The sequence below is a fragment of the Dipteris shenzhenensis genome, chromosome 4, assembly GCF_047967505.1.
Source record: "Dipteris shenzhenensis isolate YYH24624 ecotype China chromosome 4, Dip_SZ_1.0, whole genome shotgun sequence".
In the NCBI taxonomy this organism is placed as follows: Eukaryota; Viridiplantae; Streptophyta; class Polypodiopsida; order Gleicheniales; family Dipteridaceae; genus Dipteris; species Dipteris shenzhenensis.
The window spans coordinates 48,859,237-48,873,727 of NC_141599.1; the positions used below are offsets into that span (position 1 = coordinate 48,859,237).

Sequence of the window (14,491 nt, forward strand, 5' to 3'; positions counted from 1 at the left end):
CAAGGTGAGAGACTACTGGAATGGAACCAAGAACAGAACATGACAATGACGGTCATCAAAATTGTGCATGCCGGTCTAGAACTAGACATGGCTCCCACACAATCTCAGAGGAAAGTGAGCATGGCTCAGAGGCTAGTGAGCATAACATAAAAAGCTCATCTAGCATGGCTCAAAGGCTCATTATACATGGATGCATGATCAACTTAAGAGGTCTAGGAGACCAATGCACCAACATCCTAGAACTTATATGCCAGGCCTAATAACTAGACCCTATCAATGCCAATACATGGCTCCCACAGTACATCCCCCTCTTGACTCCAGGGACTAACTAGAAACATGGAGTCACACACCATAAAAGAAATACATCATTTTAGGAGGACAATCCAAGGTAGAGGACCTTTATTAACTCTTCAAACATTCTTTTTAGAGGGACTACTCAAGGCTGAGAATCTTTAACTCAAACATATATAAAAATATATAAAAGATTTCATTCATTTTATGCATAGCAAGGGCAGAGAACCCATGAGCCTGAAGTAGCTACCGCACAAGAGTGTGCACATCCTGATGCAAAGAGGTATGTCGGTGAAGAACCAAGCGAGGATGCCCTCGAATGATGTGTCAATGAAGGCCATAGGAGCATCTACCAAGGGAGATTATGTCATGACTCTCAACGTGCCGATCAGAGAGTCACTGAATGCGCAGAAGAGAATCAAAAAAATGAGTGAAAGTGCTTAAAAAAATGAGCGAAAATGCACTGTAGGAGATGACGAGGTGTAAAAAGAGTATTCCCCGCTGTCAGAAGCCTCAATTCAATGTACCAGAGTGTCGGTATAGTCGAAATGACTTGTGGGCAAGCTCGGGAAGCTGAAAGCACTGGTGGAGGTCACGGGAGTCCAAATCTGAGCAAAATATGCCAAAAAGTAGCCTAAAACTGCTTGGAATCGCCTTCTGACAAGTTGTATGGACTTTTGGCTCTGTCGCGCATCCGCCTGCAGAGGTCCGTACAGCTGTACGGGCAAAATTTTGACTTTTTTTTTTTCTTGAAATGGTGCAAGACAAGGTCGTTTATGTTTGGGCAGTGCCAAAATGTCAAAAAACATCAAAATTGGACCTCAAAAGGTCAAAAAACAGCCGCTTGACTGCTCCAAAACAAGTTACTGATGAGGAATGTCCACCAATGTTGAGGGAGACACAACTGATGCGGGAGTGAGCTGAACTCACAAACGAGGACCAGGAGCAATCACTAGGACACCGGAGTACTTAATGGCGAGGAACCATGGCGAGGCTGAGGGAAGGGAGGCTCTACCCACATGAAGGAACATGGTGGAAAGAGGGAGAAAGAGAGGGTAGGCTAGGGAGAGAGGAAGATACTCAAAAGGAGACATAATGAAATGACTAGAGCAATGACAAAAAATGAGAGTACTCACATGTAGACCAAAGAGATTGTAGCTTGATACTTGATTGATTTGACACTAGACAAGTATAGCTCTTATATAAGAGTACACACACACATATGAACACCTATGCATATGGGATAGCTCCCAATATGACACGTGGCATCCATAGGACACACTTGACTAGAACTCACACTAGAACATACATTTTTTATTTTTATTTTTGCAAAAAGAGACTTTTATTATACATTTTTGACTCACTTTGGCTTCGTATTCCAACAGGGCACCTTTGCTAGCATGAGATCCTAGCCATAGATTTATCCTTGACCACCATGAGATGGCTTATGAAACTATGAGACTATGAGGCAAACCCTTGAAGGGGGGGTATGTTGGGATATGTGTGATCAAGGGCTTGCTAGGTGCAAGTGTGCATCCACTAGCAGTCATATGATTGTGTGTGTGTGTGTGTGTAGAAAGCATTCACTGGTCGATAGTTTTTCAGTCTCCACTGGCTTAACAAGAACCTCGCCATTCCTACTTTGTTTCTTTTAAGGGCCTCACTTATGTTGCTGATGTTATTCATGATGATGGCTCTGTGCTACCTTTTTCTCTGGCAGCTACACGGTATGGCTTGGGCTCTCATTATCGTGTTTTGTAGCAGCAAATTGCTTATATGCTTTCACCTTTTGTTTAGATTCCTCCTTTGGAGCTTTAGGATAGATTAGAGGATTGGACTTTGACTTCCCCAGGGTCCTCTTCTCGCCCTTTGAGGCTATCTCAGATTAGCCTCAACCTTGGATTTCAGAGAAAGGCAATTCTATTTGGCAAATACATCACCCAGCCAAGTGGTGGAGAAAGAGATCACAGCATCTTTAGGCCTACAAAACTCCTCTTTGGTAACAGGTTTTCTTTTGGCGAGTGTTTCTGAGCATTTTTCCATCTGGACGGATGTTGGCTCATAGACACATTGCTCCTGCTCGTTGCCACAGATGTTTGAGTTCCCATGAGACTATGTCTCATTTATTATGGTTTTGTCCATGTTCTCGTGAGTTCATTGAGAGATTCCCGACTGTTCCTTTTGGGAAGTCTTTCTGGCTCTTTGGTTTTCATCCACCCAAACCGGAGTTTCATCTTTTCTTTGTTTGGGTTCGCTATTGGGCACTCTAGACTTTATGGGCAGATAGGAACTGTAAAGTCTTTGGTGGTCCTATATTTTCCTTGTTTGGCTTTTTTAAGCATTCTCTGCAGCAATCCTTCTTTGATTGCTTGCAAACGCACAGCATAGATCATGATGTATATCTAGCATAACTGAGATTTTCAGCCGATGTAATTTCAGCTGCCTCGTTTTGAGGTCGCTACTTTTATACTATAATCAATCAAAAGTTTCCACTATTTAAAAAAAAGTGTGTGTAGAAGAGGCACACTTAGTGCCATAGGCCATGACACAGGTGGTGATGCAGGGCAAGGCCTCCCACATGTGGTGGTACCTATGATTGTGGAGTTCCTATGATTTAGGAGTTACCTCCTTTGATGTAGGAGAGGTGCCATTGATTTAGGCCACCCTCTCTCCCATTCTATAAAAGAGAGGACTTCCTCTCACCTCAATAGAACATTTTCCCATTTGGTTCCCACACTCTCTTCCATGGTGTCCTCCTTCTCTCCCACGCCCCAACATGTGTGATATTTAATTTCTCGCATGGGAATACGAGATGTTGTGTATATATCTTAGGATACCATTAAATTCTAAGGCATAAATAGAGCCATTATTAAGACATAGGGGATGGAATCAGCTGTGAACATGATTGGGGTTCACAAGCCCTCTAGGATGATGACCCTTATATATCAAGAGCATATATTTTAATGAAATTTTATTTCAAAAGGAGAGAACACATTATCTTACCCCATGTTTGTGTCTGCGATGTTGGTTTCGATAACATGTGTGTGTGTGTGTGTGTGTGTGTGTGTGTGGATTTTACCCCCAAAAAAAAAAAAAAAAAAAAAAAAAAAAAAAAAAAAAAAGTGTGTGTGTGTCTGTGTCCGTACGTCCGTATAGCCCCGTCCATTTCCGTACAGTCCAGTCCCTCAGTGCCCCGTCAGCATCCCCGTACAGTTTCAGTTCCTTCCATACAATTTCTTCCGTATACCCGTACAGTCCCATTTTTTGCCCGTACAATCCCGTACTTTTTCCGTACAATCTTCAGTCGTGCTCTTGTATTTTTCCGTACAGTCCTTGTCTCGCTTGTTAGATCCTATACCTTTTCGTACAATCCCTCTTGCCTTGTTGTATTCCAATCATGGCTTCAGGTCCGGATGTTTGTACATATGCTTGAAAAGAAAGACTTGCAGAAGCTAAGCACTGCCCTTCATAGCCTACAACACAAGATGATGAACTCACTATGGAAGCTCAATACGTGTTTGATACACTTAAGGATGACTTTCAGCAGTCACGACAGGAATGGGGCAAACCAGTTCCAGAGGTCACATACAAATTGAAATTGCCATCCCTCGTGAATCCTCTCAGGAAGTTATCTCAAACTGCGGTAATAATTTTCTTTCCAGGAAGAATCCCAGTAGCCATTGATGTTGCACAGTGGATTAAGTCCATCCTTGGAGGATGCTTTGTAGAGGGAGTATATTTTGCATCTAGAGGCTTTTATGAGGTGCATTTATCAAATGCTTTGTGCAAGCAGAGGCTACTTGAGCTTTCTCCCCTCTTTTATGGGAAGCAGATGGTACATGCTATGCCCTGGTCCCCAAACAAGGATTCTCAAAGTCTTATACGACATCACTGTCCTGTATGGGTTGAGGTTGTTAACTTCCCAAACTATATGCATGAAGAATTGCCAGGCCTGGTTGCTTCTTTGGGACAGGTCATTTGTCCTCCACGTCCTATGGGAAACTGTAACAGGTTCTACATTCTTTGGGACACTGATACACCTACCCCTCCTATTGGAGTGGAAGTTGAGGGAGTACACTTGGAAAAAAAGTATTTTGAATTGAAATGGGGTGTGTTTGCAGGAGCTTGTTTTGCCTGCCATAAGTTTGGACATCTAGCCTCTGAATGCCAAATGGTTCTGCATCAGCCCCCTCCCAATGCCTTGCCACCCCAGACACGGGAAAAGAATGAGAATTTGTAGGCTAAGATAGCCAATAGAAATGGAGCAAAGAATGCCAAACCAATTAATCAGGTGCAATCACTTGCTGGAAAAGGAAAAGACAAAGAAAAAGAAAAGATGAAGGAATCTGTGGGAACTGATCGGGATGGTTTTCAACAGCCTAAGAAGGTGGTTGTATTGAAGCAACGCCCCTTTCAATCTCGTCAATGGGTTGCTTCTTCTCCCTCACCAGGACAGGCTTCTACTTCAGCTCCTGTCCTTCAAAATTAGGTGGGGGTTTTGAAGAAGGGCATCCCCATTTGTGATTCTGAAGAAGGGGAGAATGCTATTTCTTTTATGGATCATGAGGGAACCCAGCCCATGCAGGCAGAGGCTTTGCCTCTCTGACATCTTGTTCTATACCTATACTTTACTGTATATACCTCTTTCATGCATCAAACACTTAAGTGCTTTACATACAATGTACAGAGCCTCTGCAATGAAGTGGAGGCTTTTATGGAATTATGTACATAAAATGCAGCCAGATATTGTTTGTCTGCAAGAGCAATGCCAAAATTATTTCCAGAAATTGTTCTCTGCTCCTGTTTCCCCATCAAATCAAATTAGTGATGCGAGGACTGAATTCCTCCAATATGTTTCTGAAATAGTGGAAATGGATGATGCTCTTACCCTGGAGAGACCTTTTACTGATACAGAACTTGATAATGCCTTGTTTCACCTCAGCAAATACAAGTCCCTGGCTGGGATGGCCTTACGGTGGAAATTTATATTTCTTTTTGGGATGATTTGAAAGATGTCCTCTTGCAAATGATCAATGTTGCCTGGCAAGAAAATCAGTTACCGCACTCTTGGAAGCATGGCATAGTCAAACTTGTGCCCAAAAAACACCTGTGTGACCATATGTCAGATTGGAGGCCTATTACTTTGATGCCTGTAGTTTACAAACTCATTGCCAAAATGATTGTGTATAGGCTTCACGGGATACTGAATGCGGGCCTTCATCCTCATTAGTATGGGTTTGTGCCGCGAAGACAAATCCATGACAATATCTCCAATGCATTGACTGCAATTGAATATGCTAAGTACTCGCATCAAGATGTGCTCATATTGCAGGTAGATATTGCTAAGGCATTTGACACTGTTCAATGGGATTTTATCTTTCAAATCATGACAAAGTTGGGCTTTGGTCCAAAGATAGCAAATGCAGTTTACTGGCTTTATTCTAGCTCTACTTCTCAGTGCATTCTTGGGAGTCATCTATCCAGGTCATGGACATTGGGTAGATCAGTTAGACAGGGCTGCCCTCTTAGTGCTCTATTCTATGCCATTGCGACCCATCCCCTCTTAATGTATCTTGATCATCTTACTTTTTTTTTTTTTGGTGAAGAAATCTTTTATTGCTAAAAAATAATTACATTCATAGTTACTTCGAAACTGAAGTAACTATTACTCAACTAAAGATCTCAGTATAAGCTGTATACACATCCTGATCAATCAAAAGAGTCTGAACACAATCATAGAATGATTGCTGCAGAGATCGTTTGAAAAAGATAAAGGATGAAAAAAGGGGATCACCAAAGACTCTATGATTTGTGTCCATCCATAAAGTCCATAGTGCCCAGTAGCGTACCCATATAAAAAATAAATCAAAACCCTGTCTCGGTGGATGAAAACCAAAAGTAGCAGTAGGAAATCTCGCTCGAAGCCTCTGTCGGATGAGAGCGATGAAGGTGCAAGTATGTGGACAGAACCAAAAAATGTGTAGCACAGATTCAGTGGGGTGTAAGCATCTGTGACAAACAGCCGGAGCAATATGTCTGCGTGCAAGTAGCTGGCCAGATGGAAAAATGCCAAGCAGGACTCGCCAAAGAAAAAGTTGTTGTCGAAGAGGGACGTTGTAATGCCAAAGGAGACGCAGCCTTTTGCTCCACCACTTTAGTGGGCGATCCATATGCCAAACAGTATTTGCTTTGTCAGAAATCCAAGGCGGAAGTAATAGCACTTTATACAGTGATGGCACTGTAATATGTGAGAACCTCAAGGGACGGGCTGAAGAGTAAGAAGAGCGTAAAATCCAATCCTCAAGCCGGTTCTGAAGTTCCATGCGAGGTACTGGCAAAAACGGTTGAAGCATTGCTGAAATCCGATGCCAGAGGGGACAATAATGAGCTCCCAAACTGTATTTGCTGGCAGCCATGGAAAAGGATAAAAGTGTGCCATCATCTTGAAGTACATCTGCCACAGAAGTGATGCCTTTGAAGGAGAGAAAGTAAGAACGTCTTGGTTCTTGAATGGCCAAAGAAGGGTGGAATACTTTAGACCAATAAATATTCTCAGCCCTCAAGGAGTTTCCCGACAAAGAGTCTCGGCCATGCCATTCCAAGTGGGATAAGATATGTTTCCAATCAAGAAGCAGGCGAGAAACAAAAGGGCAGCCTCTGATCTTGCCTTGGATAGAGCCAAATATAAAATCCCACGGAGTGGGCTGCCAATGCCCAAATGCAGAAGTATGAATATGTAATAAGAGGGAGCGGATCATTAAAGCCCACGGCTGATCTCCTTGCATAAACTGCAACATCATTTTTCCTCTGGGACTATCAGGCTTTAATCCGACATAGATGCCTGGTCTGGGTTGAAGTTGTAGACTTCCCACAATGCATGGCCTCACTCTTGCCTAAAATTGCAGCTTCTTTAGGCAAAGTGGTCTGCCCACCACGGCCTAATGGCAATTCAAATCGATTTTGCATTCTTTGGGATACTGATAATCCCACACCGGACTCTTATTCAGTCACGGTGAATAATGTGGACATGGGAAGTGCCTTTTACAAACTGAAATGGGGATTATTTGCAGGGGCTTGTTTTGACTGCAAAAAATTTGGACACATGGATTCACAGTGTCCAATGAATCAGCATAAAATGCCTCCTGCTGTTTTACCGGTTCAAATGTCTACCAAGGATGCTCCTACTTCTATTGCAAATAAAAACAAAGGTAGTAGACAGCTTTCTGGAATTCAGGATAAAGGCAAGGCTCAAGTGGTTTCAAATGGGAATGTTTCTTCACATTCACCTCCTGCTATTCAACCTTCCACAAAAGGACAGAAACCTCCAATTGATGGATGGCAAAGTCCAAGAAAAGTTATTTCTGCTAGAAGACTTCCACCCCCTCGTACTTGGAATGGTGCGTCTTCCAGTGGAAACAACCCAGAGGTCAATACAGGAATTGGGATCACATGGGCTGCAGTGACAAACAACAGAACACTCTTCCCTGAAGAAGAGGTTGTTGCTCTGATGTCTACTCCTGTCTACTCCTCAAGTGGATATTTCTTCTCAGGGGAAAAACATTAACCCTAAGATAGAAATGCAGGGTTGACATCATGAAATTTGATGTTGTACATAGTTGTTATATTACTATAAATATCTGTAAATATGACTGCTCATATCAAATGTTTTACACTCAATGTCCAGGGGATGTGTGACAGTAGGAAATGGAAAACAGTGTGGCTGTACATCAATAGATTTCAGCTTGACATAGTGGCACTGCAAGAACATAACCAACATGTCTATGCAGGAAAGACAGGACACTACTGTGGCTATGACATTTTCTATGCTGGAGAGCACTCTTTCTCAGGGGTGGTCATTTTGATCAAACATGAGCTCCAACCGGTTATTGCTTTAAATGACCACAAAGGCAGATGGCTTGTTCTTCAATGCGTTATTCGAGGAGAGGTGTTTGAATTTGCCTCTGTTCATGCACCTCAATCCTCTAGAAAAAGAACTGAAATCTGGGATGCCATGCAACAATATCCATGGAGATATCATGCCTTTATATGTGGGGATTTGAATAATGCTCCTCAACAAAGAGACAATACCTCCAGACATACTCATATGGTAACCCCTGAAAGGCACGCATGGTCACAATTACTGATGCATCTGGATTTGGTTGACCTTTGGAAGGAATTTCAGCCTTTGTTAGCTAGATACACATTCCAACATAATGCTCTTTCTTCTTATCAGGCGTGGAAACAACCCAGAGGTCAATACAGGAATTGGGATCACATGGGCTGCAGTGACAGCCAGCAGAACACTCTTCCCTGAGGAAGAGGTTGCTGCTTTGCTGTCTACTCCTCAGGTGGATATTTCTTCTCAGGGGAGAAACATTGACCCTAAGATAGAAATGCAGTCATGAAATTTGCTGTTGTACATAGTTGTTATATTGCTATAAATATCTGTAAATATGACTGCTCATATCAAATGTTTTACACTCAATGTCCAGGGGATGTGTGACAGTAGGAAATGGAAAACAGTGTGGCTGTACATCAATAGATTTCAGCCTGACATAGTGGCATTACAAGAACATAACCAACATGTCTATGCAGGAAAGACAGGACACTACTGTGGCTATGACATTTTCTATGCTGGAGAGCACTCTTTCTCAAAGGTGGTCATTTTAACCAAACATGAGCTTCAACCAGTTATTGCTTTAAATGACAACAAAGGCAGATGGCTTGTTCTTCAATGCATTATTCGAGGAGAGGTGTTTGAATTTGCCTCTGTTTATGCACCTCAATCCTCGAGAGAAAGAACTGAAATTTGGGATGCCATGCAACAATATCCATGGAGATATCATGCCTTTATATGTGGGGATTTCAATAATGCTCCTCAACAGGGTGACAATACCTCCAGACATACTCATATGTTAACCCCTGAAAGGCATGCATGGTCTAAATTACTGATGCATCTGGATTTGGTGGACCTTTGGAAGGAATTGCAGCCTTTGTCACCTGGATACACATTCCAACATAATGCTCTTTCTTCTTATCAGGCACGTCTGGATCGATGGTATAGTGTAGCTCCGCCACAAAATGGGGATTTTACATGCAAAATGTGGATTGACTATGCCTTTGTGCATTCAGATCATGCACCTCTATGGTTGCGGTTATCCTTTCATGATATGCCAGATGATAGATTGCCACAAAGATGCCATTTGATTGTGAACAATAGCTACTTGCAACATGCTGTGTTCAAGGCCATGGTTACTGAAGCATCTCACTCTTTGTCTTCTTGCAGCCATGTTCATATTGATGATGCCTGGGATACTTTTGTTTCCAAAATGCAAGTTGTGATAAGAAGTTACGGCAAGTCTTACATGAAGACTCTGAGGGAAACTATTGCTCAGGTCAAACTTACTTGTCAGGACCTCACTGAACTCAACCATCTTCGTTCGTTGTCCCTGCATGAGCAAACAACATTATGCCAGGCCAGACATTGTCTTCAACTCAATGATCATAGAAAACTGGTCAAATGGGAGACTAGAGCCATACAAAGAGCCTTTATAGATAAAGGCTGCTCTTCCAAAGAATTTTTCAAAAGCTTGCATCAGAGAAGATTAAAAACAGAAATTTGCAGAGGGTGCTCATGCCTGATGGATCATGGACCACCTCGAGGTCACAGCTTGCTTCTGTTTGTGTGCAACATTTTTCTCAGCAATTTGGTTCTGCAGTTCCTCCCTCACAGCAACCTTTGGTTGCACGAAATTTGCTGTTACAACATGTTTCTCCTATTATTTCCACTACTCAAGCTTTGGAATTGGAGGAACCTTTTACTGAGAGGGAACTGTCAGATGCAATCAAATCCTGCGGAAGATGGAAATCTCCAGGATGGGATGGTCTTACGGTTGAGTTTTTTCTAGAATATTGGCCTCTTTTGAAGCATACATTGCTGCATATGGTGAATTCTGCATGGCAAAATCAGAAAATGCCAGACGCATGGAAGAGAGGTATTGTTAAACTCCTTCCAAAAAAACAAATCTGTGAATCTTTGGCAGACTGGAGACCTATCACCCTTATGCCAATCATTTACAAAGTCACTACAAAAATGATTGTTGATCGGCTAAAGGGGTTTCTACATGATGGGTTGCATTCTGCTCAATATGGCTTTGTCCCGCGTAGGCATATCACAGATAACATTGCTAATGCCTATGTTGAAATTAGCAGCCCTGAAGAGAGTGGCCGGAACATCCTCTAGAGAGCATGACTCCACAAGGTGTCATCAGACGTGAAGAGCCCAAGAGGAGTCAACTCTCTAGAAGAAGACCTGGGGCCCTAAAAGAGTGAGCCAAGCCACTGATCCCCAGGTCATGTAGAAAGGTAGGCAAATAAAAGTACTGAGAAGTCTTGCCATCCCCTTCCATATGATTCTCGCCTATCTGCAATCCCAAAGGCAGTGCTGTATTGTCTCCAAAGCAGAAAGGCAACGAGGGCAAGAAGGGTCAGCTCCGAACTTGGATCTCCATTGGTTCACAGCTATCCCACCATGAATAGAAAGCCAAAAGAAGAGAGTGATTTTTCTATTCCGGTGGGATTTCCAGAGCCTCTGCCAAAAATTCTTCTGCAAGTCAATAGAAATCTGAACGTTCTCCCAATGAGGAGCTCTGGTAGGCCTCCAACCCCTATAGCTGAGCTGGAATTTCTTGGCATTACTGACCATGTAACGAAAGAAGGGGATGTCCTTCTCTCTGTGTCCTTCATCTATCCATTCCCATTCCCCAAGGTCCCACTGCAAAAACTTAATTGGGACACCTCCATAGAGCCACAGCCTCCATGAGCCCAGGGCGATGAGAAGCGGGTCAGGATCCCACTGTGAAAGAGAGCCGTGCTCCATGAAGCCCACTATCCTGACTGGCTGGAACGGTACCTCCAACAAGATATCGTCTGTGGATCTGGACAGCCTGCCCCCCAAAGAAACATCAAAGAATAAGGCATCCTCATGTGTGTCATCAAAAGCAATCACCTGTAAAGGAACTCCCAATCTGGAAAATGCCCCCATAGATCTGGAGCAAGTAATAGGCATGTCATTTGTGTCCACCCAATCCAAGGGCAAGGCTGCATCAATCTGCTGGACTCTCCCTGCACTTCCTCTAAGATTCAGAACCATTTGGGCCTGTCGGTCTACAGGAAGCTTCCTGAATGCTTTCCATGCTCCCACAGTAGATGCAGGGCCCCTCTCCCATCTTGGCCACTGCATGTAAGGAGAAGCTCCAAGTGGTCTTCCATGCTCATCCAAAATACTGTCATTCCACATGATAGGCTGCCTTTCAATCTCTTCACGGGTGGACGGGGGAATCCTGCGAAGTGTACTCCTGAAGCTAGCCCATGCTTTCAAGATAGCAACCATAAGAGGGGAAGAGGGAGATCTGAGGTGGGTTGTGGTGAAAACCCATCTGATACTATGTGTCCAATCCTCTCCTGAAGTGGGCGTGCGAGACTGTATGCATCTGATAAAGAAATCCTTCCAAGGCTCTTGCCCTGGCATAAGTCCTCTCACAACGACCTTGCAGAGTAAGGCTCTGCACTGTAGATCCGGGTCGATGATATTCAAACCCCCTTCTCTTGTAGGAAGAATCAAGGTCTCCCAAGCCACCCTGGCTGTAACATCAGTTGTGCCATCTAGACCACTCCATAAAAAATTTAGTACAGACGTTTTAAGCTGAGTGATACAATCCAAGGAGTGGTACCAACAAGAGCATACAAACCATGCTGTGGCTAGAAGAACCTGGTTAACCACCACCACCCTGGAAGCCAAGTCAAGTTTGGCTGAGCTCCAAAAAAGGAGCCTTCTTCTGATGCTCTCCAACACCGGAGCAAACTGTTGTGAGGGAGAGATGCCCACCCCAACCTGGCAGCCCAAATATCTGACAGAGATGCCCCTCTGTACCCAAGTGAAGGCAATATCATTACCCCTATCTAGGGTGTCATCTTCACAAATCCAAAAACCATTGGATTTATGCTAATTAATGTGTGCACCTGTAGCCATGCAAAATAAATCCAAGGCTGTCCGGAAGGAAGTGAGTGTCCTGGGGGTGGCATCCAAAAAAACAACCGTGTCACCTGCCAGCTCACTATCCAGAAGCTCTTCTTCCCGGTGGATAGAAAGCCTCAGCCCATAAATATCAGCTTGAGATCTAAGGTAGATACTCATAGCTTCCACCACAAAAAAAGAAAAGGGGCAAGAGGACATCCCTGGTGGACTGATCTGGAAATCTGAAATCTGTCCCCTCTTACCCCCCCAATGAGCACCTGGCTATGGGCTGATCTGTAGAGAGAGGATACTCCTCTAATCCATGCATTTGAAAAACCAAAGCAAGATAGAGTACCCTCTAAAAAATCCCAGTCTACTCTATCGTAAGCTTTCTCAAAGTCCAAAAGTAGAACGGCCAATCTCTGGCGGCTCTGCATGGCCCACCATTCTGAGGCCTCCCAAAATGAGAAAATATTATCAAATATACTTCTGCCATGCACAAACCCTGTCTGCATGTCATGAATCAAATCTGGAAGAAAAACCTGTAGCCGCAGACTGATGGCTTTCACCAGAATCTTGTAACAAGTGTCCAATAGAGTGATGGGTCTCCATTGAGACACTAGATTCCTATTACCCCCCTTTGGGATGAGATGAATGAGACCATCTGTAAGTGAGTCCGGCATCTCACCAGAGTCCCACATGCCCTGCAGGGCTCCCAAAAAGTAATAAAAAAGGAAGGGGTAAGTCCATCCGAACCTGGGCACTTGCCCTTGTGAAAGGCAAGTAATGCAGTCTTGAATTCTGCATTGGTGAAAGGTGCATCCAGAGAAACATACATCTCATCCTTCACCAGTACAGGGATACACTACCAAATAACCTCTCTGGCATGCTTTGAGAACAAGGGCTGTGGACTCGTGGGAGTCGAAACTCACTTGAGTATTTTTTGTTGAGGGTGTCTCGTAGATTTTCCGTGTGTCGGGATTGGGTATATATGTGGATAGTTGGTGGGCAATTAGGTACTCGATGCTTGTGGCATGCATTAGTGTGCACAAAGTCTAAGTGTGGTGCATTGAAAGCCTCTGCATCCCAGTGCATAAGCTCATCACTTGGAGACCACACTGTTTCTGATCCCACTTGTCTGGTTCAGTTTGTTTTTTCATAAGTATTTTCTTGAAGTTGAATATGATTCTGTCCTTTTTGATGGTTTCCGGATTGAGGTATTGTTTAATGAGGTTTATGGAGATTATTGGTTGTTGCTTCTACGAGTAAAAGAAGAGGAATGGGAAGGAACAACTCTGTTAGATGAGGAGGATCTCCGTGACTATATCTTGCATCTAGAGTTTTGTGAAGAGGAAGACTTCATGTGAATTGGTATTGAATCATTTGGAAAGAACTAGTAGTCTTCTGAGCTTTTCTCTCAACTTTTTTTCCCACTTTCTCTATCTTCCTTTTTTTCTTGTATCACCGTCAACAAAGTCCACACTCTTGAATCCATAGCTGAGGTAAAAGAAGATAATAAGCTCTCTTGGTAGTGAGATCTGCAAAGGAGAAAGTAGAATAGTGTGGAACTCCTCGAACAAATCTCCAATCCACACATACACTCTTTTTTTGTTGTAAAAGAAACTTTTCATTAAAAAGAATGTACATTCATAGCTGTCCTAGAGTGGAACAGCTACTACGGAAAACTAGATACAATAATAAAAGACACACACACTTTTAAAAAAAAAAGTGAAATCCATGTATTTTAATATTACAAGAGGCGCATAGAGCATGCATGGCCAAATGCACAAATTCATGTATGTATGAATGCAAGCATGCATTCATGCAGCCCAAATATTCTCTTGTAACTAAAGAACATGGGGCTTTATATAAGAGCTGACCTGGTGCATATAAAGAGTTAGAACAGAATCTATCTGGTTTAAGGCATTTTGCTTTTCCTTTTGAAATTCTTCCATTTCATTTTCAAGACTTGTCAATGCTGTTTCCATGGCTTTCTTCTTTTTCAATTTGCTTTCTTTTTCTCTTTGAAGGGCTGCATGGTGTCCATTTCTCAAACAAAAATTAGATTTTGATTTGATCATTGAGAATAAGGTGGTAAGGATTAAAATGTTGAAAAATTCAAAGAAAGCTCAATTTCTTTTAGTAAGGGAGTAGACATATCGCACACAACACACACACGGATTA

At 43.0% G+C, this 14,491-nt stretch overlaps 1 protein-coding gene across 1 annotated transcript in view; it reads right to left on the reverse strand.

Annotated features, from left to right (window-relative positions):
- LOC147902982 (uncharacterized) overlaps positions 1-14,491 on the reverse strand; it is a 437,346-nt gene that overhangs the window by 39,944 nt on the left and 382,911 nt on the right. Inside the window, exon 34 of the mRNA XM_087373981.1 lies at positions 14,188-14,339. Coding sequence (XP_087230107.1) covers positions 14,188-14,339 — 152 coding nt within the window. The remainder of the gene's footprint in view (positions 1-14,187; positions 14,340-14,491) is intronic.